This window comes from Prosopis cineraria, unplaced genomic scaffold (genome assembly GCF_029017545.1).
Source record: "Prosopis cineraria cultivar Desert tree isolate PC_DT_omini unplaced genomic scaffold, ASM2901754v1 PC8, whole genome shotgun sequence".
Taxonomy (NCBI): domain Eukaryota; kingdom Viridiplantae; phylum Streptophyta; class Magnoliopsida; order Fabales; family Fabaceae; genus Prosopis; species Prosopis cineraria.
In genome coordinates this window covers 16,920,221-16,946,547 of record NW_026555339.1, presented here as the reverse complement: position 1 = coordinate 16,946,547, position 26,327 = coordinate 16,920,221, and the positions used below count along the sequence as shown (strand labels likewise).

The window sequence follows — 26,327 nt, the reverse complement described above, 5'->3', positions numbered from 1 at the left end:
ACCCACAACTTCATATATATTCATATACATTTACCAATACATGTGTGTGTATATATATATATATATATTCATATTAAAATTGCACGCCAGTTTCCATTTTTCCTTTCCAAAATGAAAGTTCTGCGAAGACTCATTTGGACGACGACCAAGACTTGGGACTGAGTCTTATATATGCCCTGGCTTGGAGATTCACATACAAAACACACACATGCACCTCGTAGATTTTGCAGATGATCAGAGACTGAAGACTAAACAAAAGACTTATTGGCCTCAACATTATTTATTTCATCCTTCAGGTTCCTGTCTTCTCCTTTGCTCTGTTTTTTCAGATCTATTCAATGAAATCATTATTTTTATGCTTAGATCTGTGAAATCATTATTCTTCTTCCGTTTAACCTTCGCATAGTTTCTTGCGGGAACAGAGTCTTAAGTGCACTGCCTGTTGAAGTTTCGCTCATTTTGTTTCCTAATTCTTAATTAAGTCAAATTGATTTCATTCTGTTTTGCCTTCGGAACTGTGTGAGGATGGCTCCGCCGTAGATTTTTTTTTTAAATTTTATTAATTTTAAATTATTCATTTAAATATTGATAAAAGTATTTAAACTTTTTAAAATTGGGGGGAGATTAGACAAGTAGATTATAAAGGTAAAATAGTAATTTTAAAATTTTTAACATAATTACAAATAAAAAGCTAAGTATTTTAGAATATTTAACAAAATATTCCTTACGGTATTAATAATTAGATTAAAGTGTAGATGTTGAAATAGATAGGAAAGCAAAACGGAAGAGACGTTATTATATTATATTTATTTTTTTAAAATGTTATTGAGATTTTTTTTTTGGGTTAAACTTATTGAGACTTTTAAGTTTTAACATGCATGTGTCACCTTCAGCAGTTTGTTAAAAAATAGTTTATTTTTTATTCACGTCATACATTAATATCAACATGGCCGTAGATGGAGATTAGTACTGGTAATTCTGATGGGCCGACTTTATTTAACAGAGATTTAAATATGATCATATTTAAAAAAAAAACCATATAGTACCTAACACAAGAGCTTTTGATATGATCCAAGTACCTAAATTATTAAATATTATTTTATTTTTTATTTTTAGCCAATTTATATTGTTATCTTAAAAATTATACTTTTCAATTTTATCTTATTTTAATTTTAACTTATTAATTACAAAAAATAATTTGAATTTTTACACTAATTAGTCATTCGAGTTGGCTTGAGTTGGAGTTCTTTCGGGCTCATTTGAGCTGCTGAATAAATTCAAAATAAAGAAAATTTTATAAACTCTTAAACCTGACCTTAATATTTTTTCAAGCTAGCCCAAACTACTAGCTCTAATGGAGATACATGACACATGAATTTAAATATAGAAGAATATGTTTTAAAGTGAATAATAAAAATAGAAGGATACGGGTGGTACTTGGATTCACCGTTAAAATGAAATTACAATAATGGATTGATCGTCAATGGTTGGTCTGAATATAAAAATAAATAAATTGCAATCCACATTGCACGGTAATTACTGATAACATTATATTATATAAAATAAATGTCTAAAAAGTAAAAAAGTTAAAACACAATAAAGTAATGAAAACTGAAAAGCAACATCACATGGTTCTGTCCTTTCATTCTTCATTTTGCTTCTCATTTTTTCTCCATTTTCTCTCTCCGAAATTTGTAGCAGCCTGCTTAACTTCATCTTATTTCACTTCCAAATCCAACAAATCTTTCCACATTACGTCATCCTTCAGGTTTCTACTTTCTTCCTTGCTCCGTTTTAGATTTATTCTGTGAACTCAATGATTTGGATCTGTGAGATTTCGCTTTTTCTTTTTCTTTTTCTTTTTTCAAACATCCAACGTCAACGAGAAAGAATATATATACATAGATTCTGCTTCCATTTAATTGAAGTTTTCTTCCTTCTATGTTTATTATCTCTCTTTTATGCCTGGATGCTGATGAATGTATTTGTAATTTGCATGGTTGAGCTTTCAAATTGTTGTTATGGCACTTGAAGCTCATGGAGTTGACTACCCTTCAAGCTCATCTGGTTCGAGTAGGAGATGGAAGTATCATGTGTTCTTGAGTTTTCGAGGAGAAGACACTCGTAGAAGATTTACAGATCACTTGTTTTGTGCTTTACAACGCACGGGAATTAAAGCTTTCAGGGATGACGAAGAACTTGAGAGGGGACATGTTATTAAACCAAGTCTGCTCCAAGCAATTGAAGAATCTCTTTCTGCAATTGTTGTTATCTCTCCAAATTATGCTTCTTCAACCTGGTGCTTAGAAGAGCTCTCAAAGATTCTTCATTTTAAGAAAAAGTCAGGTCTGCATGTATTTCCAATCTTTTATGATGTGGATCCGTCTGATGTTCGACATCAGAGAGGAAGTTTTGCAAAAGCATTTAAAAAGCCTGAAGAAAAACTTCCAGAAGATAAGACGAAGGTGCAAAATTGGAGGGGTGATTTGGAAGAAGTTGCTAACTTATCTGGTTGGCACTCTGATAATTGGTAATTTTTTGAACTTTCAATAACTATCATGAATATTTTTTAAATAATATTAAAGGTGTGGATGTGAAGAATATTTGCTTTCATGTTTAATTTGTGTACTGCATAATATTTGTGTGATTATAAAAAAGGAATATTAAGAGTGTGTGTATATTAATTACTTTAAACTATTTAAAAATTGTTGTTAGTTGTTATAATGTGATTATATATATAGGGACAACATAATTTTTTATTCCTAGAGTTTTGGTCTTCCGTTAAGATGCTAAAGTGTTTTCGTTAATTAAGAAATATGTCCTTAAAGGTGATGCTTAACTTTGATCAATGTCTTGGAGATCATACATCACTTATTTACCAACGATGTTTGATAACAATAGAGAATTTGACCAAAATTGAATATAATTTTATACATGGATTTCTTAATAATAAAAAAAATACAGTAACCTAAAACGTTGACCTATATTGATCAAAACTCTAGAGATTAAAAAAAAACTGTTTTTCCTTATAAAATTCAAATACAAAATATATTAAAAGTCAAATTATCCATGAACCATGATTAAATTGACCCACCTCAAACTCCTTGCAAATCATTATTCATAATCTAGTTTGTAAAAAAAAAAAAAACTATGGGGAGGCAATTTAGTAACATTCGCCAAAAACAATTAGGAACGCAAGTGCGAGTGTGGCTTTCATAATTAATAGGTCCTACCATAAAACAAATGATAGAAAAAATAATTATAAGTTTAAAAATAAGGCTGACAAGAATATAATTTATTCTTTTTCTATTAAAAAGCCAGCTATTTAATTTTGCAATACAATAATTTTAAAAAATATGATAAATGTATGTCAAGTCTAACTTACGTTACGTAGTTGAACTAAAAATGTTACTCGTGTGACCATGTTTTCTTTATATCACATTAACTATTTTAGTTTATATAAATTAAAATTCAATTGACTTTAAGTTAAAGACATTACTTTATATTCCTTTGCGGGCACGAAACAAAACTCATTGAAGATGTTATTTAAAAAAATAAATTGATGGATTAGATCAAAAGGAGAAGACTATATTCTTGGATATTGCTTGCTTTTTTAATGGGACGGCCATAGACTATGTCATTCAAATTTTAGAAACTTTTGATGAGGATCTTCACCCAACAACTGGAATAGATGTTCTTACAGACAAATCACTAGTAATTGATTCAAAAGGATGTTTTTGGGTGCATCATATACTTCAAGATATGGGTAAATATATTGTCTCTCAAGAATCGCCTAATGATGCAGGCATGCGTTCTAGGATATTGTCTTTTAAGGATGCCAATGATGTATTAGAAGGAAATAAGGTAACATGCCTAAGTTTTGTGACTATACATGTACTCTTTATTTAATATTTTATCCCATCAATTGTATACATTATTAACTTGATCGACTTATTATTTACAGGGGACAAGAGAAATTCGGGGTATAGCTATAAACTTAGAAGAACCATTAAATGCACTTTGGGATCCTGAAGCCTTCTCAAGGATGATCAATCTCAAATTACTTGTCATTTCAAGCTGCTCACATGTTTCTCATTGCCAATTGAATCTTCCTCGTGGACTTAAATCTCTTTCCAATGAGTTGAGAGTTTTTGAATGGGATGGATATCCTTTAGGTTGTTTGCCCAATCAAACTATACTCCATGAACTTGTTCATCTAAAAATGAGACATAGCAAGTTAAAAGAACTTTGGAGGGGAGAACGGGTAATTATGATCCTTTTATTTGAATTGTTTATCCACAATTTAGTACATTTATTATTATAAGTAGTTTATCATTTTTAGGACTTATTATTTTCTCTGTTTTTTTTAGTCTCTACCAAGGCTGAAGTCCATTGATTTATCTCATTCAAAATACCTCATCAAAACTCCAAATTTTGATGGAATTCCTAATCTTGAGATATTGATTCTAGAAGGGTGTTCTAAACTGGTTGAAGTTCACCAGTCTCTTGGCCAGCATAAGAATCTTGTTATTGTTAATTTGAAAGGCTGTAAAAATGTTAGAACCCTTCCCAGAGAATTTGAGAAGGATCACTTAGAGACTTTTGTTCTATGTGGTTGTTCAAAAATTAGAAAACTTTCTGAGTTTGGAAAGGATATGAAATGTCTCTTTAGGCTTGATTTAAAGCACACTGCTATATCCAAACTACCTGAATCACTAGGCAATTTGATTGGTCTTGCTGAATTAAATTTGTCAGGCTGCAAAAATCAGGCTTGCCTTCTAAATAATGTTTGCAAAAATAAGATTATCACAATTTCTGGTTGGTCAAAGCTTTCAAGGATGCCAGAGGATTTGAATGAAAATGGGGCTTTGGAAGTGCTTGATGTGGGTCGTCGAATTTCTAAAGAGGCACAATCAATTTGTGAGTACAATGGTCAAGCACATTCTTCAACATCATGGAGTTGCTTCTCCCTTCTCAAGAAGGCATTTGGGCTTCAAAGGCCTTCAAGCTCAATAAATCTTTTCTTGTCCCCTTCTTTATCATGCTTGAGTGAATTAAATTTAGGTTATTGTAATCTCTATGATGGATCACTTCCTGATGACATTAGCAGCTTTACGTCATTGACAACATTAAATTTAAGTGGAAACAATTTCATTGACTAACCATCTGGCCTTATTTCCAATCTTTCGAAGCTTCAATGTATTGGTCTCCTTGATTGCCCAATGCTTAAGTCCTTACCACAACTGCCATCAAATCTATCATTTATTTGGGCAAGTGGTTGTCCATCAATGGAGCATTATGCACGTTCACAGAATATATGGGAGTTCCTTGAATCATTCCAATCTCAGGTTTATTTTATTTGTCTTCACTTGTTCTTTCACATTAACCATTATACTTCTTTAACATAGCCAATTTTTCCTTATAGGTTCACAATTACAATGGCCTCTCACTAGAAGAATGCTCTGGAGGATATAAACTTGTCCGTTTAAGTGCTGCGTCTGGAATTTTGACACGAGGTTCACAAATTGTGAGGTTTTTTTTTTTGAATTATTTGAATTTCTATTTTTCTGTTTTTTCCTGGACATTGAATATCGATATTTGACTTGTATATATTAATTTCATTTCTTAAACATTAATTATTATACTTCTAAGACAAACAATTCTTTTGTCGCAGCCTGACTTCTTCACGCAACCTAGTCGCGTATTAATAATTCTAGGGAGTGAAGTGCCATCATGGTTTCATAATCAAGACTACTTTTGTGAGAAAGAATTCAGTGATCCAAATGTGTCATTCATAGTAAGCACACCTGAATATTGTCGTTCAAGTGAATGGTGGGGCATAGCCACATGCTTAGTGTTAGAAAATGATTTGGCATATCACGAAAAGGTTGATCGAGTTTGGTGGACTTGCAGATTTCCTAATGATAAATTTCCAAATACATTTTTTTTATATCCCGTTTGGTTACTATCAAATTGGAGTCATCAACTCTATATTGCATATATTCATTGTTCATCTTTGGTTGTAAATGGACTTCAAATGGTATTTTCTACTGGAAATGTATCTGAAAATAAGTCCCCAATGTGTAAAGTAAGGAAGTGTGGGTGGCGTGTGGTGTGTCAAGAAGATGTTGAAACATGGAATGAATGTTGAAGCAGCATCAATGACCGATTCATGGTTAGCCCAAAATGCCAAGCCACCTAACAATGTGCATAAAATATAAGAACAAATGCTTCAAGGTACGTATGTCAAAAATTCTTATTTTAATGGAAAGTTTACATTTATATCATTCCTTGTTTGATGGCTATTTAAATATTTATTTAATGGATAAATTAATATACTCTTTCAATTCATATAAGTATTATATTTCCTTAATTTTGTGGTTTCATTGGCGTTGTTTGTTTATAGTATTGGATTTGTTTTCACATCTTACAAAATTTTTCTTATTTTTCGTGTGTTGTTTTTGTGGTACTTGTATGACATAACTTAGTTTCAACAGTCTATCAAATGCCAAATTTGATCTTATGTACAATCACGTGTTTAAAGGAGATGTAGGATTTGTGAAGGATATTAAAAAAAAAACTCAAAAATTTACATTTTAGGTTTCTTTGTAAAATGTCTCATATTAAGAAATATGAAAATTTTATAGATACTATATGGAAGGAGTATCATTTTACGGTGAATATTAAGTTAGTACTGTTTAAAACAAGAAAATGTGGTTGTTGGGCAGAGATGTCAAAAGATGGCAAAAAACCAGAGATAAAGTTGAGATTCATTCTAACAACTTAAACAATCGCAATAAAGTTGAGGATAAAGAAGGCTTTGGGAGTGGATCTCACATCTTTGGCATTCCATTGAGCAATTATTTCAGACTTGCTGTTAAGGTATATTAATATGCTTAGTGTCTGTTTCTAGGTACATGTTTTGTTTCTTTCTGTATAGTTGCTTAAATCTCTAATGTTTACTAAATCATTTTACAAAACCATAGCAGTTAGACCTCCAAAAAAGATGTTACACAGATAATATTTCCTTGATCGTGATATACTTCTTAAAAGTGTTTGAATTGAATATCATTCTTGTCATTGCTAACTCTCAATTCTTTTTATTTTTTGATAGGTTTCAAGCTAATTAAAGAGAAATAAGGAAGATAAATCTCTATTAACATATGAAATTAAAATCTATTTTCATAACATTAATAAGACAACATATAACTGATAGAAGAAAATAAAAAGAATAAACCTATCAAGATGATATAGAATAAGAATCTCGTTCTATATTTCGCTCAATAGCCACACTTAGAAAAATCTCTAAAGGGTTAAGTCTTAAAAATCTATTTTATTCATGATATGCCTACTTCTGAATACTAAGCATATTTATAATGCTAAATACTCCTAGAATAATGAATAAAATCTAGATAACTAGATAATTAATTAAAATTGAATAAAATCTCTTAAAATTTATATCTATATAAAATGCTAAATAAAATATAAAGAAATAAATATTTGAATAAAATCTAAATAACTAGATATCTGGATATATATATATATATCTAAATAAATATCTATATATCTATATAAAATCTAGATAACTAAATACCTAAATAAAATCTAAACAATATTGTTAAATAGAGAATATCTAAAATAAATTAAAAATAATATTTATTTATAATATCGATCTTCTCATATCATCCATTATCTCAAAACTCTATCATTTGGCACATTTTCTTACTAATAAATTTGTGATTATATATTAGGCTTATTTTAAGTACAAAACAACCTTTGATAGAAAACACACACACACAACTGCTACATATACATACCTCTCTATACAGAAGTTGATACTATAGCTGACTAATTTCTGCACGATTTTTTATTTTTGTAAAATTTGATATTTCTTAAACTTCCTTTATAGGTTATGTACACGAGTTAGAGGAATGGGAAATGTCCAGAGACATTAATCAAGAAGCAAGAGCTACATACAAGCTAAGAGCATATCTAGTTTTCTCTATTCTCCCATCCTTACATGGCCATGATGAGTAGTTAAAACCTTTTCATTGTCATTATTAAGAACCTTTGTATGAATTTGAGCATGTCCCTTACCCTTTCCGTTGCGATTTATAAGATATATGCTTCGTCAGTTGTTCATTTCAAGCCTTAATGTTGTTTGCCCGCCACACTAATGAAATTGATTTGTTGTTCTTTCGAATCTGAAAATGGTATTGGAAAATTAGATTTTGAATTGTACTGTGAAATTAGGAAACTTACGTAGTCATGTTTCGTGCTACATGTTTGTTCTATAGCTACATGTTCTGTTTCTTTTAGTGAGAATTTCTTGTTGCGTAACATATGAATGTGACATTTCCTAATGATGATGATTTGTTTCTTTTTTTGCCTTTAATTTGGGAATTTGCTTTCAAATAAAAATGCGTCTTACTCTGTTGACATTTATGTCTTCTTGAATCATTTGCAAAAGAGTGATGTTGATCAAGTTTTTGATGTGTTTGCGAAACTCTTGAAAATAGTACCAGATGATGAAGCTATCTTCTTAATGATAATATTTTTCCGATCTTGACATTATAGTTTTCTTTAATGTTGCTGCTTGATACTGAGTTTATCATGCCTTTATATTTATGAGTAGCTAAGCTTTTTCATGTGGATTATTAAGAACCTTTGTATGAATTTGAAGTTGTCTCCCTTTTTTTTTTTTTTTTTTTTACTCTTGCGATTTATGATAAGGTATATGCTAACTTAGTTCTCTGATTCATGCGTCATTGTTTTTGAGGCCAGCAACGAAATGAAACTGATTTGACTTCAATATGAAAAAGGTTAGTATCAATAAAAGCCGGTTATGAAATTAGATTGAGTGGTATTGGATATTTATATTGGTCATCTCAGATCTAGCAACATTTTGTTTTGCAATAACAATTTAAAATGTGTTGCCTAATGTGCGACCAAGTAATCATTTTTTGTATATTGCACTTCAGGCTGGTTGAGAAAAAGTGCTGATCTCATATTATAGATACCTTTGCAAATGTGTCCTCAATTAGCTTGTTCAAAAGCCCTTGACCTTGATATAGTTAGATTAATCATCAAATTTAAAGGAAGTTCTGTGAAAATTAAATCTGGAAAATCCAAGAAAAATGATAAAAATGACTGAAAAGTTGAAACAGTACTGGTCAAAACAGTTGAATTTGCAAATTTCAACCCCAACGTAACACCAAAATTCACACAAGTCTATGAAAATTAGAAACAATGCACGAAAATAGGGGAAACAGGTGAGAAAACGGGGAAGATGCACGGAAAATATATAAAAGTTAAAAACAAGGGAAATAAGTGGAATTTCAAACTAAGTAGATTCAAGTTAAAGTATATTTTTTCCTTTTGAATTATTCTCAGAGGAGTACTTAGAATCCTAAACTATTTTCATCATAGAAATTTTACCCATAAAGTAATTAAAGCATAGTAAAAAATGCTTTAACTTAGATTCACTTAATCTTGTAGGTGACATTTTCAGTCAAACTTAAGTCCTAGTAAACATTTTTAACTATTAACATTGGGGTATTTACTGTTCAAGGCATATATGTTATGTTTTTAATCATTTTAGGGATAAAATTGCTACGACAATAGTTTAAAACAATAGATGCTCCTTGAAAAATAGTTCATAAGTAAAAATACACTTTAACCTCAAATGTAATAATGTAAACTCAAAGTCTAAGTCATTGTTCAATGGTGTCCAAGATCACTAAGTAAACATAAATTCACCTCTAAAAGTTATAGTATCAATAAAATCTTGATTTAAATTGACAGTCCAAATATTTTCTCTAGTTTTATTTATTAGTTACTTCTAACATATTTGACCGGAACCAAGACAAATCTTAAACTTCATTAACTATTCTTAAATTTAATAAATTTTACTCTATCTCCTAATAAAGACAAAAGGAATTATTTTAATAATTTTTTCTTGTATTTAATAAAAATAATGAAGTGCTCTATAAATAAGACTAAAATTAATCTTTGAAGAGTACCAAGTAAGCATAAATTCACCTTAAAAAGTTTATAATATGAATAAAATCCTGATTTGAATTTCTGAAAATATCTTTTCTATGCTCTAGCGTCAGTTATCCAAATCTTCTAAGCCATCAATAAGGACGTGATATTCATATAAGCGTAACATTCTTGATAAAAATCAGTCCCAAAATAAAGAATTAGTGGTAATTAGATATTCAATAAATTTTTTGAAAAAATACATTGTAAATATTGATTTAAATAATTACAAATTCAGAAGTTCTAATTACATGTGAGATATATGAATTCAAAATGTAATACCTATTTTGTGGTTGAGATTCTTATTTATAACTACCTAAATCAATATATACAATTCTTTTTTTCAAAAATTTTATTAAAAATCTAAGTATCATTATTTTTTTTGAAACTTTACTGTCATTCTCCACTATAAAAGCCTTGTGATGTAAGGTATGTATTTGAGTCTAACATTATTTAAATCATGTCAGTGTTATATAAAGACATTTATCCAAAAAAAAAAAAATCTATAGAATTAGAGATAGATGGATAGCAATCTCAAGTGTGTGAACCATTTTGCTTTGTCCCTTTCCAAACTGAAAGTTATGCCATGAGGGACACAGTGATGCGCAAAATAACAAATAAATCCTGTCAAAATAAATAAATGATAAATAAGTACTTCAAAATATGATAATTATTTTAAAATTTTTAGTAATTTATTTGATATTTTTTTTGTAATTAATAAATAAATTTTAAAAATCATTTTTGTTAATATTTAAATTGAAGTTTTTAATATTAAAGATGAAGTTATTAATATATATAAAGTATATTAGTTGTTAGTTTAGTTATGCAAATAATAAGTATGTTTCCTATATTAATAACTTGGGTTTAGTTAATAACAATTTCGATTTAAGTGTTAACAACATAGTTGATCATAATTTTAATTTAGTCATGTAATAATAATTTAGTTTAACCGTACATTTTCTATTATTTTGTAGAAAGTTTGAAACATAACTTATGTTACAAAAATTCCTACATCAGACAAATTATCTCATTTCAATATATTATTTTATTATTTATCTATTTATTTACATCATTTTGCCAAAGTTACATCGGCGTCTCTAGTTAAAAAACCAAATAAAGCACTGACATATTAGTGTCCCATGGTGCGGTGCCCTCCTTTTGCAAAAAGCAAGACTATATGTCCGTGACACACTTTGATGTTTTTTTTTTTTTAAGAATTACATTGAGATCCCAACAAGTAACAGTTATCTATGAATTTTAAGTAATTAATTTTTTTTGTATGAAATCTGATTATAATTTCCCCCCCCCCCCTTTTTTTCCCCTTTAACCAGCTAACACGGTTTGATATTTGAAAGTTGAAACCGATTACAACGCTCAAGGGGGGGAAAACACAAACACAAAACAAACCAACGGGAGGCAACCAAACTCCAAATATTAATTTCCAAGCAAATTCAGGACCACCATTTTCAAGTAATTTTCTCATTGTTGAGTTTCTTCTTAAATAACAGCCATTTCTTTTTTTTTTAAAAAAAAGATAGAAAGTTCAAAGATAATTTTACCTTTTTGCAATAAATTTTAGGTAAAAGGGCAAAAATACCTATAAAGTGGTTAGCCATGGACACTTAGTATCCTAAAGTGAGGAAAATCGTAAAAATAGTCATAATGTTTCATGGAAGGGTGCAAAAGTAATCAAACTGTTAACTTTGACATAACGTCATTAATTTTGATCACTAAATACTGACTGTGCATGTCACGTGTCAGTTTTTACAAATGTGGACTAATAAAGGGACAAAAATACCTATAAAGTCATCATTTGGGAGCAAAAATACCTACAAAGTCATTTGTCAGCAGCAAAAATACCCATAACATTATCAGAGTTGGTGCAAAAGTGACTAATTCATCAAATCCTTTAATGTTCACCATTTGGTTGACATCTAAGCAGAAGTTGACCATTTTTTTCACTGACATGGATAAATTTTTTTTCTAAATGTAATTCTTTGGAGGTTAATCAATCAGTATATGAATATTATGGGAGAAAATGTCATTTTTGATCGAATATCAAATTAAATCTCTTGTTTCGTTGCAATAGTGGCGAAAACCATTTAAAAATTTTGAACCTATCATGAATGAAATTACCTAAGGTTGTGACAATGTTCTTAAGCTAGATGCGCTCAGTTTTAATCTTTAATTGTGTACAACCTATCTTACTATGTTGAATCTCAAATTTGTAGACAAGAAAAATGAGTAGAGAGGGAGGAAAAAAGGGGCTAGGGTGAGATACATGATGATGGAAAGAAACGATATGCCATTGATTTTGATAGATTGGTCACTATTATAACATTATAAGTACTCATATGATGATTGATCAACATCCACAAAATTCATCTGGGAATATTTTTTGTCTACATCAGTAAAAATATAGTCAAATTCTGCATAGGTGTCAACTAAAATGGTCAACATTTTAGGGATTTGATAGATTAGTCACTTTTGCATCAACTCTGGCAACGTTGTGGATATTTTTGCTCCTGGCTCATGACTTCATGGGTATTTTTACCCTTTTATTAGTCCACGTTAACAAAGACTGACACATGACATGTACAGTTAGCATTTAACGTCAAAGTTAATGGTGTTAGGTCAAAGTTAACGGTTTGGTCACTTTTGCATTCATCCTGTAATTTTATAGATATTTTTAACCTTTTCCTCACTTTAAAATACTGAATTCTCCTAGCTGACCACTTTGTGGGTATTTTTGCCTCTTTACCCATAATTTTATTCATGTTAATGTTCCTTGGTCCAATAAAGCAAATTCAAATTCTTTTTTCCCTTTTGGTAATAAACGTCCTCAAACGTGCTAAAATATGATTTTCCTTAATTTCTAATTAAATCAAGACATATATTTTTCATTCATAATTTATCTGTCAACTAACTTTTGTTAATAACATTATATTTATAACAATTTGAAAATTTCAAAATCAAATTATACTAATTTAATTGAAAAACAAAATGTATTAAATATATTTAATTAATTACCTATGTCCTATGTCTTTTAATTTCCAATCAATTTCAGGGCCAACGCTTCCAAGAAATTTCTCAAAGTTAAGTGGTTTGACAATTCGGAGCATTTCTTTGCAGTTTCCAATTAAATTCAAGGTTGCGTGCATAGAGGGCAACATAAAGTAAATAGACTTCTCTTGATGTTTTTTCATTCCAAGTCTTCCCCCTGTTTCACACACACAATTAAAAAAATCTTAAAATATGTTTACAATATGTATTGTTTTTAATGTCCAAGTGTAGAAATCAATGTTCTTTTTGTATTATACTCAATATTTTCTTGTGAGTTCTAAACTAAGATAATTTTCCAAATTTTGGTACTTGCTATTGTCTCTTATTTATTTTTTATGTTATTTATTATTGAAAACAGTGTTTTTACTAATTTTTTTTATTTATAATCAATGTTCTTATTTATTTTTTTATGTTATTTCCAAATTTTTTATTACCACAAAAAAGTGAGAGATTTTATTCCAAGCCTTTTGGTCTTTTTCTCACACGTTACAGGTCCAATAAAAATCTTATCTTAGTTTTCTAAAAGATAAAACTCGTAGCAGTTCGATAAAATTTACTTTTAAATTTATTAGATATAATCACAAATAACTCCTTTGATACAATGATATAAAAAATTAATCATGATTAAAAATGAAGGGAAGGATGATTAAAAAAATTGAAGAGACCCCTTCCCCCCCCCCCCCTTTTTTTTTTCTTTTTGGGAGTCTCGTCCATAAGTCCATTCCTCTGTTTTTTTTTTTTTTTTGGGTACAATTCCATTTCTCTGATTTTAGATGCCGTAGAAATTTGAAATAGGAGAGAGAACAAAATTTCTTCCTTCTATCAAGTAGGGGAAACAACCGAACAAGATTCATTTTTTTCATGCCATTTTTTGTTCTCATGCTTTCATGCACAGTTTCTCATTCTCTGATTTATATTGGCAGATATCATTTTATTTTATCATGCATTTCTTTTTCTTCTGGGTGAAAATTGAAAATTGTCCAATTTTAATGCTATCCGTTTCTTTTCTTTTTCTTTTTCTTTTTTTCAACAATATTAGCCATTTTTTGTTTATATATGAATAAATAAAAGTGATAAAACATAATTAGCTTGTTAAAAAAATAAATAAAAAGTAAGTCATCTTTTCTTTCTACGTTTATATTGAAAAAGCGCTGCCTTCCAATCGCAAAATTGCTCCAAATGAATAACATCGCAGCTAATAAAATATAAAATTATAAATAAATAAGTCTTGGAAATTGAAAAACAGCAACGCGGTTTTTTTTTTTTTTTTTGGCCCAACAGCAGCAACGCGGTTTGAACGCGTGAAGAGTATACTTGAGCTGACTCCAAATGCTTCATTTCTCAAATCCATAAATTTGTAGTACCTAACTGGGTTTTATCTTCTGAATCAGGAGGCACATCAAATAAATTCTCACTACTACTTCATTCATCAGGTTCCTATTTTCTTCCTTCTAATTATTTTATGTCCATTTTCTATCTGTAAAATTTTCATTTGAAATGTCGAAAGAAGGGAGAGACTATATATATATCTATATATATATAAACACAATTTCTTCCACTTCACTTTGATATCTACCTGAAGAGTGTGAATCTTGCCTCTTTAAGTTTCTATTATTCAGTGAAATGGATTTAGTTCTTCAAGCATTAATTTTTTGATTATGCTTTCTTTGAATCCGCCTAGAGCAGAAGTTTTGTATAAAAATTTTTCTCTGAAATATTAATAGACGATAAGGAATATAGACATACCACTTCATTCGTTTATGCTTGCTAATTCTCTTAGATCCCTCTTTACTGTCTTTGAAATTTTGCTTTGTGATCATGAATTTGAATGTGATTGAAGTTCACATTCTATCTACATGTTAGTGCTCATCATGGTGATGAGATCTAGGCCATCTATATTTTAATATGGATGGTCTAAATTTAAAATTTTTATTTCATATTTATAAAAATAAAGATTAGAAAGATTTTAACAAATCTATTAATCTAGATAGTACATATTTAATTTTGATGATCCAATTTATATTAAAAGTTATTATATTTTTTCATAAATTGACTATTTATCTGTATTTTGGACCTTCTAGATTTAATATTAATTTTTTTGAATTTTTATAAATGTTTAATTTGTTTAATATAATATTAAAAATAAAGATAATCTCCAAATTGTTACTTTAAAAAATATTTTTAAGAAAAAATTTCATGTTAAAAATTTTAAATCCAAACCATCTATTCAAAATATATCTAGATAGTTAATTTATAAAAATTCTAAAACTTGAGCTATTAATAAATTGGACCATTAAAACTAAATTTATATTGTCTAGATGGGTCACAAAGTACATTTGTTACTCACTTTGGTGAGCATCGTGTTAGATTTCTTATATTAAGTGTACTTAAAGATAATATACTCCATCAAAATAGTTTAAGCTATTTGGTTAGATACTTTCTAAACTTATATAGTTATTATTTATCTTCTAATCTTCAGATGTGAGATTTTTTTATCTTCTAATATTCTCTCAACTGCTTTTTTATTCTCTTTTTTTTTTATTTCTTCTTCTTGTGTAGGCTTGTACTTTTTTTAGTCTCAGAATCCATAGATCTATTCAATTTCTTCTTCTCCTCTCTTTCTTTTTTTTTTTTAATCTCTTGCTTTTTTCACCTTTCATTCTTTCATTTTTTTTCTTTCTTTCCCTCTTTTTTTTTTTTTTTTTTGTCCCTAATTGAGGGCCTCATGATACTATGTTACATTTCTTATATTAAATGTGCTTAAGATAGTATACTCTACCAAAATAGCTTAAGCAATTTGGTTAGATATTTCCTAAACTTATATATTTATCATCTATCCTCTAATATTTAGATGTGAGACTTCTTTTATCTTCTAATACATTGGACACTTATATATTTTGATCTAATAAACTAGTCCATCAGCTGAGGGACCAAGTCTGGTCTAGACTGTGGTGAACTCTGAACAACGTAGCTTTTGTTTTTGTTTGATAAATTTGTGTAAAATATGTCATTCTTCACTTCCCAATATTGATTTCTTCATTTCTGCCCTATCTACTATCCTAGACAATATCGCTGTATGAAGTATTGACATGTGTGAAGTAATCTATCTGACAGCCTTGTTTTGAAATACAATCAGAAACAAAAGATCGTTGTACATAAATTACTTCACTATTCTACTTCTGATTGATTTCTACATTATTTGTTAAGTTTCACTCTATTATACACATCTAATGGTGATGGATGTATTTGTAATTTGCATGATTCAGCTCTCAAACTGTTGTTATGGCACTTAAAGCTCATGGAGTTGACCACCCTTCAAGCTCTTTTGGTTCGGCTAGGAGATGGAAATATCATGTCTTCTTGAGTTTTCGAGGAGAAGACACTCGTAGAAGCTTTACAAATCACTTGCATTGTGCTTTACAACGCAATGGAATTATAGCTGTCAAGGATGACGAAGAACTTGAGAGGGGACAAGTTATTACACCAAGTTTGCTCCGAGCAATTGAAGAATCTCTTTCCGCAATTGTTGTTCTCTCTCCAAATTATGCTTCTTCAACTTGGTGCCTGGATGAGTTCTCAAAGATTCTCCATTCTAAGAAAGAGTCAGGTCTTTATGTATTTCCAATATTTTATGGTGTGGATCCATCTTATGTTGAACATCAGAGGGGAAGTTTTGCAGAAGCATTTAAAAAGCATGAAGAAATATTTACACGAGATAAAATGAAGGTGCAAAATTGGAGGGATGATTTAAAAGAAGTTGCTAACTTATCTGGCTGACACTCTAACAATTGGTAATTTCTTATATTTCCAATAATCATCATGAATAATTTTTAAATAATATTAATGGTGTTGATATTAATTATTTTAAACTATTTAAAAATTGTTGTTAGCTATTATAATATAATTATATATATAGGGACAACATAGTTTTTTGTTTCTAGAGTTCTGGTCTTTCGTTAAGATCCTAAATTTTTTTTATTAATTAAGAAATAAGTCCTTAAAGTTATGGTTAACTTTGGTCAGTGTCTTGGGAGATCATATATATATATATATATATATATCACTTCAGCAGCAGCAGTAGTAAAAACTATAGTAACCTTGACCTATATTGACCACAACTCTAGAGATTAAAAAAAAAAACGGTTTTCCCTTATATAAAATTCAAATCCAAAATCTATGAAAAGTTAAATTATCTATGAACCATGATTAAATTGACTCACCTCACACTCCTTGCAAATCACTTTACGTAATCTAGTTTTTAAGGAAATTATGGGGAGGCAATTTAGTAACATTCACCACAAATAATTAGGAACCCAAGTTTGAATGTAGCTTTCATAATTGATAGGTCCTATCATAAAACAAATAAGAGGAAAAATAATTGTAAGTTTAAAAAAAAGGCTGACAAGAATATAATTTATTCTTTTTCTATCACAAACCTGACTATTTAATATTGCATTACAATAATTTCAAAAACTATGATAAACGTATGTCAAGGTTAACTTATGTTACATAGTTGAACTAAAATTAATTATACCCGTGTGACCATGTTTTCTTTATGTTATGTTGACCATTTTAATCTATATATAAATTAAAATTCAGTTGACTTAATGTCAATGATATTACTTTATATTTATTTGCAGTCATGAAGCAAAACTCATTGAAACCATTATTGAAAAAGTGTGGTCAAAAATATATGATGAACTTCCATTTGACTCTGAGAAATTGGTTGGAATTGAATCAAAACTTGTCAACTTAAACTCACTGATAGTTAATGGATTGGGTGAAGTTCAATTTATAGGAATATGGGGCATAGGTGGTTTAGGTAAAACTACTCTTGCAAGAGCTTTCTATAAGAGAATGTAAAAAGATTTTGAAGCTCATTGATTTCTTCTTAATGTTAGAGAGGTATAAGAAGCCGAAGGTTTGATTCCCTTGAAAAAAAAAAAAAAACTTCTTTGTTCTTTGTATAAAAGAAGCATGGATGTGGATGACTATTATGAAGGAAGGAAGTTGATAAAAAGCATGTTAAGCAATAGGAAAATGCTTCTTGTCCTTGATGATGTAAGTGATATAAGCCAATGTGAAAATTTGGCTGGAAATCAAGGATGGTTTGGCAAAGGGACCTTAATAATAATGACAACTAGAGACAAGCATTTGTTATTATCGCATGGTGTATCTACTTGTTATGACATCAAATTCTTGACTGATGATAAATCTCTTGAACTTTTCCATCAAAATGCTTTTAAAGGAAGTAAGCCAAGTAAAGCTTTTTTAGAGCTTTCTAGAACTGTGATTCAATATGCTAGTGGCCTTCCTTTGGCACTCAAAGTGTTGGGTTCTTTTTCTTTTTGTTTTTTTTTGTGTGGAAGAACTATAGAGAAATGGAAGGATGCGCTTGCTAAGTTGAAGAAGGTTCCTCCAAATAACATTTTGAAGATACTTAAGGTAAGTTTTCATGAATTAGATCATTGGAAAAGACTATATTCTTGCATATTGCTTGCTTTTTCAATGGGATAGCCAAAGGCCCTCGCATTCAAATTTTAGAAATTTTGGATGAGGATCTTCACCCAACAATTGGAATAGATGTTCTTATTGACAAATCACTAGTAAACAATTCAGAAGGGTATTTGTGGGTGCACCAGATACTTCGAGATATGGGTAAATATATAGTCTCTCAAGCATCACTTGATGATGCTGGCAAGCATTCTAGGATATTGTCTTTGAAGGATGCCAATGATGTATTAGAAGGAAATAAGGTAATAGCCCTAAGTTTTGTGACTATTCAAGCATTCTTTATTTAATATTTTATTCCATCAATTGTGTACATTATTAACTTGATTGACTTATTATTTATAGGGGACAGGAGGGGTATAGCCATAATAGTAGAAGAAACATTTAATGCACTTTGGAATCCTGACGCCTTCTCAAGGATGATCAATCTCAAATTACTTGTCATTTCAAGCTGCTCACATATTTCTCATTGTCAATGGAATCTTTCATGTGGAATTAAGTCCCTTCCCAATGTGTTAAAGGTCTTGGCATGGGATGGGTATCCTTTAAATTATTTGTCCAATCAAACAAAACTCCATGAACTTCTTGTTCTAAAAATGCAACATAGCAAGTTAAAAGAACTTTGAAGGGAGTGTTAACCTCTAGAAGTTCATGTTATCTCATCAAATTTTCCTTATATTCTAATCCATTTTGGTTCAATTGTATATGTTTTGATTTCCCAAATTAGGAAAATGTGCATTTTGTTTTGGGTTTACATTCTTGGTTTTAATTTGATATTTTTAGCCTAATTTTCATGTTATTTTGATTGAAGTTTTGAATAGAAGCATTTTTAGAGCTTTATGGATGTTTTTGAAAGGCTTTTGGATGAAGAAATCAAGAACAAAATGAATGATTTTTGTTAGCTATAAAAATAGTGCAAAACTGCTAAAGTCGTCCCAAAGTCATGACTTTCGTTCTCGACTTTCGCCGCTGTCAGAAAAACGCTACGGTTCATTTATCAGAAATTAGTTAGCTAGGATACATATAAGCTAAAAGTAGAATGAATTCTTCAGACTTTTAGACACTTTTAGAGCTTGGTTGTGCTAGGGTTTGGGCATTGGAAGAGTTGGGATCAAGAGATTAAAACTTTGAAGACATTTAGAGCTCTTCTTCTTTGGTTTTTCTATTCCTCTTCCCTTTCCTACCTTATAATCTAAAATGGGTCTACTTATTTTGTATATTTATAGCTTGTGGATGATTATTAAGTAGCTAAACCCTTTGTTCTAGAATTATTTGAAACCCTTGTATGGATTAACACTATATTTCTCCTCTCTCTTTGTGATTAATGATATATATGTGTTTATTTTACTCTTTCCTTAATACTTCTAAGTGATTGGCCGCCATTTAGATGTTGGGTTCACTTAATTGATGCTTGAGAGAGCCAGGTTAAGTGTAGAACTTAGATAAAATTGTGTAAGAACTTGATATATGCATGTTTAATGGATGGTTTTGCTAGTAAGATAGAGATATACTTGCTAGCCTTACATAGCCACATTAGGGTTGGTGTTTAAAATTTGAGTTTTATTAATTGTAACAAGAGATTAAGCAATTAATTTAACTAAACACTTGTTCATGACTTGAGAGAGCTTGTCCAAGTATTTTTAGAACTCTAGGTTAGCACTTATTTTCATTAAAAGCATTTATGAGAGGAGGTAATTTGGTGTTATGAAATGCAAGGGGGATAAATAATCCTAGGTCCTAAATTGTGTTAGAAATTTGTGAATCACTCACTTTTCTTTATTTTCTAGTGTTAGCTTCATAAGCAAAATTATTTTCACCTAACTTTGTGTAGCTCAACTTGATCAAATTTGCTTTGTCTTTTGTTTGATTATAGTTTTTAAACAAATCTTTGAGGGAATGATACTTTACTCATTTTATATTACTTGCTACGACCCATGCACTTGCGGTGAGCAACAGGGTGCATGGGTAATTATGATCCTTTCATTTAAATTGTTTGTCCTTAATTTAACAAATTTTTTATTATAAGTAGTTTGTCATTTTTTAGGACTTATTAGTTTCTTTTTTCTCTTTTCAGTCTCTGCCAAGGTTGAAGTCCATTGATTTATCTCATTCAAAATTCCTCATCAAAACTCTAGATTTTTTATAAATTCCTAATCTTGAGATATTGATTCTAGAAGGGTGTTCTCAACTGGTTGAAGTTCACCAGTCTCTTGGGCAACATAATTTGAAAGGCTGCAAAAAAGTTAGAACCCTTCCAAGAAAATTTGAGATGGATTGCTTAAAGATTTTTGTTCTATCTGGTTGTTCGAAAATTAGAAAACTTCCTGAGTTTGAAAAGGATGTGAAATGTCTCTCTACACTTGATTTAGAGAACACTGCTATATCCAAATTGCCTGAATCATTGGGCAATTTGATTGGTCGCACAAATCTTGTTTGCCCACCAAATAATGTTCATAAATTCATAGCCAGGAAGATTATCAAAATTTCTGGTTGGTCAAACCTTTCAAGGATGCCAGAGGATTTGAATGAAAATGGGACTTTGGAAGTGCTTCATGTGGGTTGAATTTCTTCATCATCATGGAGTTGTGTGTCCCTTCTCAGGAAGTCATTTGGGCTTCAAAGGCCTTTAAGCTCAACAAATTTTATGGTACCCATTTCTTTATCATTCTTGAGCCAATTAAATTTAGGTTATTGCAAACTTCATGATGGATCACTTCCACATGACATAAGCATGTTATCATCATTGACACATTTAATTTTAAGTGGAAACAATTTCATTGACTTACCATCTCGCCTCATTTCCAATATTTCCAAGCTTCTATTTTTTGATATTGTTAATTGCCCTACATTGCGGTCCTTGCCACAACTTCCGTCAAATCTATCAACCATTCTCACAAGCAGTTGTCCATCAGTGGAGCATTACATGTGTTCGCGGAAACTATGGGAGTTCATTGAATCATTCCAATCTCAGGTTTATTGTGTTTGTCTTGTTCTTTCACATTAATCATTATACTTCGTTATAGCCATTTTTCCCTTATGTATAGGTTGTCAATTTCAGCAACGGCTTTATAGCTTGTTATGAAGAACATAAACCTGTCATTTTATTTCAGGAGTATGGAATCCTTACACAAGATTTACAAATTGTGAGCATTTTCTATTTTTTAAATTACTTGAATTTTTTTTTTCTTTGTTTTTTTTTTCCCTGGACAATGAATCTCTATACATTTGTCTTGCATATATTTTCCATTTCTTACATTTTAATTATTATACTTCTTATTCAAACAATTTTTTTTAACGACAGCCTGACTTCTTCAAGCAATATAGTCGAGTATTGACAATTCAAGGTAGTGAAGTGCCACCATGGTTTCATAATCAAAACTATGTTTGTGAGAAAGAAATCAGTGATCCAAATGTGTCATTCACAGCAAGCATACCTGAATATTGTCATTCAAGTGAATGGTGGGGCATAGCCACATGCTTAGTGTTAGAAAACGATTTAGCATCCTCACACCTTGACTTGCACCCCGAGAATATGTTTGATTATGTTTGGTGGACTTATAGATTGCCTAATAAAAAATTTCAAGAAATTCACTGTGGCTATCCTTTGTGTATACAAACAAATTGTAGCCATCAACTCTGTGTTATCTATGCTTGTGGTTCCTCTTCGGCTGCAAAACTTCAAATGGTATTTTTGCTAACTAAGACATCAAAGTTTAAAATAAGGAAGTGTGGGTGGCGTGTATTGTGTAAAGAAGATGTTGAAACTTGGTGAACGACAAGGGAAGAAGGATGTAACAGCAGCAATACCTAAATTTTAGAATAAATCATTCGAGGTTCGCACATCAACATTATCTTTTTTGTTTAAATTTTTCCTTTTTTATGGATATCTCTTTTTTCTTTTCTTTTTTTTTTGTTTCGCATATATAACACCAGCAACATTTGCATCATTTTCATATGATCAATGGCATTAGTTGTTCGACAAATTATTGTATTATTAATCTCTACAATGTCACATAATTTTGATTTGATCTTTAAATATAAAATGTAAATAATTAATTAATTCAATCTTTATTATTATATGTTGTCAATGTATTGTTGCATTTGTGAAAATATTTAGCTATTTGTACTTACAAAACTTAACCAATACTTGTAAAACTTTATCAATATATGGATCTGTTTACAAAAAAAAAAAAAATTGTAAACTGTACAGAATATAAAACTTTTAAACTCATTTGTTTGATCTATCATGCATGTAAGCCAGGCCATGTATAAGAATTAAGAAACTTCTATGCAATTCAAATGTAACTATAATTGAAGCATTTTTTTTTTCTGTTTATCATATAGTTTAGCTGAAAATTCACTGATCATAATAGCCAATTATAAAGTTTTTTTCCCCTGCTAGCAAGTTTCTTTTCACGAGACTTCCTTGTGACTGAAAGGCTGTTTTAGTTGGTTCTTGCTGTTGAAGCTTAATTTTTATGGTGAATGTGAGGATTAACTTCTCATGACACTCGTATTGATTTAGTGTGATACTTCATGAAGTATATGGTTTGAATATAAGCTAAAAGTAGAAAAGTGGAGATTTGTAAATATCTGTTAAAATATAAAGGTTCCCCTGAATCAAAAGGAAAAAAAAATAAAGGTTTCAGTAAATTATACATTTGGGAGATTTGTAAACATTAAAACACTCCTATACACCATTTTCTTTGTATTATAGTCTCCGGTTTTTTAATGTGTGGGGACATTTATTTTGACAAACACTCCTCCAATGAAAATTTTTATTTTCTTTACTACCAAAAAAAATTATTTTCTTTAAAAGCAGATGAATTTATGGAATCGTTTCTTAGGAGAAAGCACTCCTAAAGTATCCTTATAATTTTTATTTTTATAATTCAAAAGTATTCAGAAGTCAAAGGCGTTAGCTTAATTCATTCATACATGGGGTTTGTGTAGCAGCTGTAAAATCATAACAGAATCAGCAAACTAAACCTAGTCAATGATACGATTAGACACCAACGGGAGAATATTCATAATATCTAATACTCCCTCTTCTGTTAAAAAATATAAAGTATTTTTTTTAAGGTGAGATATTAAAAAATATAAAGCATTAATTGTCTTTTAAGTGAAATTAATAATGTATAATTAATAATGTTTCTAATGGAAACACTTGATTAAATAAGGGTAAACATAAAAAAAGTGTGTACTTCTAAAAATAATTAACTAATTTATTATAAAAATTATGATACGATTAAAAATGTCTTATGATATTAAATGAATGGATTACAATCCCAACATATCCTTAGCAGGTATAAGATACATGCAAACCGCCGGAAGGAGAAACTTGGGCCAAATGAAAAGAGTTGAAAAAGGAGATACATCGCGGGTTGCATTGAGTTAATTTCCTCATGCAATTATAAAACATTGTAATTTGTTTGAACTGAGAATAAGAATAATTTAGCATTCCAAGTCATGGCAAATCAACAACGAAGCCAAGAAAAGCTCAAGAACCAACAAAGAAAAAAATGAAAATGAAATCTGAAAAATACGACAAAAATTCATAAAAATGATTGAAAATTGAAACAATAGTGAAAACGGTATTAATTTTGCTCATCACCCCCACAAACAGGGGAATACCAAATTAAAAATAGAGTACAATAAGCATGACAATGCAAAACACAACCGAGATGAGCAATGTCCAGGTGGTAAAACAGGGGGAAACGGACGATAGTTAAAAAAGGGAATGAAGTAGAATCTCAAAACAATTAAATCTAGAAGAAAAACTACGTGCTAACCAAAGGATTTTGCTCATTATCGATCTTCCAATGTTTACTTATATATGATTTATAAGTCATTTCTAGCATTTTCACCAGAACCAAATAAAATCTTTTAAACCTTGTTAGTCTAAAAATTTAACAAGTTTTTAACTTTACCCCTATTAAATTTACATATTTTAGACATAAAATACTCTAGCATTTTATTACATTTCTAATATTTAATAGGGACAAAAAGATAAAGATGGACACAATAATTATTGAAGTACCTTAGAAATAGGACCAAAACAAATACCCTCTCCTTCTATCCTATGAATAAGACCAGATGAGTATAAAAAAAAAAATTAAAATTTCTGGTTGCATCACTATATTTTTTGTACATAATTTTCCAAGGCTTCGGAAATTGAATTTTCCCATATACGGCAGATCAAAGAAGAAAATAAATCAAATGATGGGAAGCCAAAATTGGGAAAAAAAAAGGGGGGGTAAGAGATCAAATAGAAGATTTACCAAAACTGGATAGTGAAATCAGCTGCCAATAAATTCTCCTCTTGATCTCATATTGTGGATACCTTCGCAAGTGTGTCCCCTGTCAGCTTCTTCAAAAGCCCTTGACATGGATCCTGTTTTCCAAAAGTTTCCATGAACCAAGCCCCTCAAGGATATGATGCAGATATAATAATTAAAACTCATTATCTAATCATTGTTAAAAAGCGTCCTAGAAAAGAGTATGTTGTATGGGAAGGTTGTAACTAATGGCAGCCTTACAAGTATCTAGGGAATACCTTTGACATTTTTATTTAATGTGATTGTACATTTCAAGACTCGAACTTGAAACTTCAGGATAAACGAATTTAACTCTCTCAACGAGTTGAACCAAGTGTTCTTCAGTATCTATTACTATTTTTATTGTGTGTCTCATACCTTTTTTTTTTTTACTGTTAACAATATGATTTTTCAAAATATAAGAATTAAAAACAATATTATGGAATTTTAAAAATAGACTATTCACAGTTCATACAATTTTTGAAAGGAAAATGATGAGTCCCAAGAGACTAAAAGAGGGAATTAATCGTATAGTTAGATTTATGATTTTTTTTTGAAAAATAAATTGCAAATTATATTTACAAATTCAGAAGTTCTAATTGCAAGTAAGAGATATAAACTCTAAATGTAATTCTTAATTTGCAATTGAAATTCCTATCTACAACTATCTAAATTAATATTTACAACTCATTCATTAAAAATTTTATTGAGAATTTAATTGTCATTAATTTATTTCTTTTAAAACTTTAGTGTCATTCTCCCATTTTAAAAGCATTATGATGTAACTACATATTATGAGTCTAGTGATTATTTAAACGGGGAGGATTTTAAGATGCTAAGAAATGAGATGCTGAGAGGATTAGCTCCCACAGGTAGACATATAATGTTAAAGGCAGAAATGGGCAAATTTTGGTGCCCTCCAAATTTATTGACGTATTAGATTTATCATAGATATATTTCCTACTTTTTTATAGAGGAATTTCATAGAATTTTGATAGGAATTTTATTTTAAATTAAGATCAATAAAATGTAAAATAATATTGCAGGATAAAAGAATAAAATGAAATTATTTTTTGTTAAAAATGATTAAAATACTGTTCATTTAATTTTTTTAAAGAAAATCCGCCGATCAAGGTCATGGAGCCTGGATCACTGTCGCCGATAGCCCAACCTCCACCGTGGCTTCCATTACTATATATACATATGACCTCGAATTAATTAAAAAAAAAAAAGATTCCTTTTGCTATACGTTATAATATAAAGCATTTTTTTTATAAAAATCCTACTTCGTCTAAAATATAAAATTTTGGATAGGTTATATGTGTATATTTTTTTTAATTATATCCTTATTTTATTATATTTCATTTAAGTATAATTAACAAGGATGTTTTAAAT

The 26,327-nt window shown here is 29.8% G+C and overlaps 3 protein-coding genes across 3 annotated transcripts; all 3 read left to right on the top strand.

Annotated features, from left to right (window-relative positions):
• The first annotated feature begins 220 nt into the window (after positions 1-220).
• LOC129318944 (TMV resistance protein N-like) lies at positions 221-2,617 on the top strand. Its single transcript, XM_054963955.1, has 2 exons — positions 221-1,768; positions 2,006-2,617. The coding sequence occupies exons 1-2, from the start codon at positions 1,605-1,607 to the stop codon at positions 2,532-2,534; spliced, it is 693 nt and encodes a 230-aa protein (XP_054819930.1). The 5' UTR covers positions 221-1,604; the 3' UTR covers positions 2,535-2,617.
• A 1,145-nt stretch (positions 2,618-3,762) lies between these two features.
• Positions 3,763-8,154, top strand: LOC129317392 (disease resistance-like protein DSC1). The gene is made up of 7 exons (XM_054961723.1): positions 3,763-3,864; positions 3,965-4,264; positions 4,371-5,348; positions 5,426-5,527; positions 5,675-6,237; positions 6,729-6,882; positions 7,910-8,154. The coding sequence occupies exons 1-3, from the start codon at positions 3,763-3,765 to the stop codon at positions 5,160-5,162; spliced, it is 1,194 nt and encodes a 397-aa protein (XP_054817698.1). The 3' UTR covers positions 5,163-5,348; positions 5,426-5,527; positions 5,675-6,237; positions 6,729-6,882; positions 7,910-8,154.
• On the top strand, positions 5,289-16,881 carry LOC129317391 (toll/interleukin-1 receptor-like protein). Its single transcript, XM_054961722.1, has 3 exons — positions 5,289-5,348; positions 5,426-5,532; positions 16,371-16,881. The coding sequence occupies exons 1-3, from the start codon at positions 5,289-5,291 to the stop codon at positions 16,879-16,881; spliced, it is 678 nt and encodes a 225-aa protein (XP_054817697.1).
• Positions 16,882-26,327: the final 9,446 nt, after the last annotated feature.

Excerpts from the sequence above, each read along its gene's own strand:
- LOC129317392 (XM_054961723.1), top strand. The coding sequence starts at position 3,763 with ATGGGTAAATATATTGTCTCTCAAGAATCGCCTAATGATGCAGGCATG. Across the intron at positions 3,865-3,964 it reads ATGTATTAGAAGGAAATAAG|GGGACAAGAGAAATTCGGGG; the intron begins GTAACATGCCTA and ends TATTATTTACAG. Across the intron at positions 4,265-4,370 it reads AACTTTGGAGGGGAGAACGG|TCTCTACCAAGGCTGAAGTC; the intron begins GTAATTATGATC and ends TGTTTTTTTTAG.
- LOC129317391 (XM_054961722.1), top strand. The coding sequence starts at position 5,289 with ATGGAGCATTATGCACGTTCACAGAATATATGGGAGTTCCTTGAATCA. Across the intron at positions 5,349-5,425 it reads TTGAATCATTCCAATCTCAG|GTTCACAATTACAATGGCCT; the intron begins GTTTATTTTATT and ends TTTTCCTTATAG. Across the intron at positions 5,533-16,370 it reads CGAGGTTCACAAATTGTGAG|CTCTCAAACTGTTGTTATGG; the intron begins GTTTTTTTTTTT and ends TGCATGATTCAG.
- LOC129318944 (XM_054963955.1), top strand. The coding sequence starts at position 1,605 with ATGAAAACTGAAAAGCAACATCACATGGTTCTGTCCTTTCATTCTTCA. Across the intron at positions 1,769-2,005 it reads CACATTACGTCATCCTTCAG|CTTTCAAATTGTTGTTATGG; the intron begins GTTTCTACTTTC and ends TGCATGGTTGAG.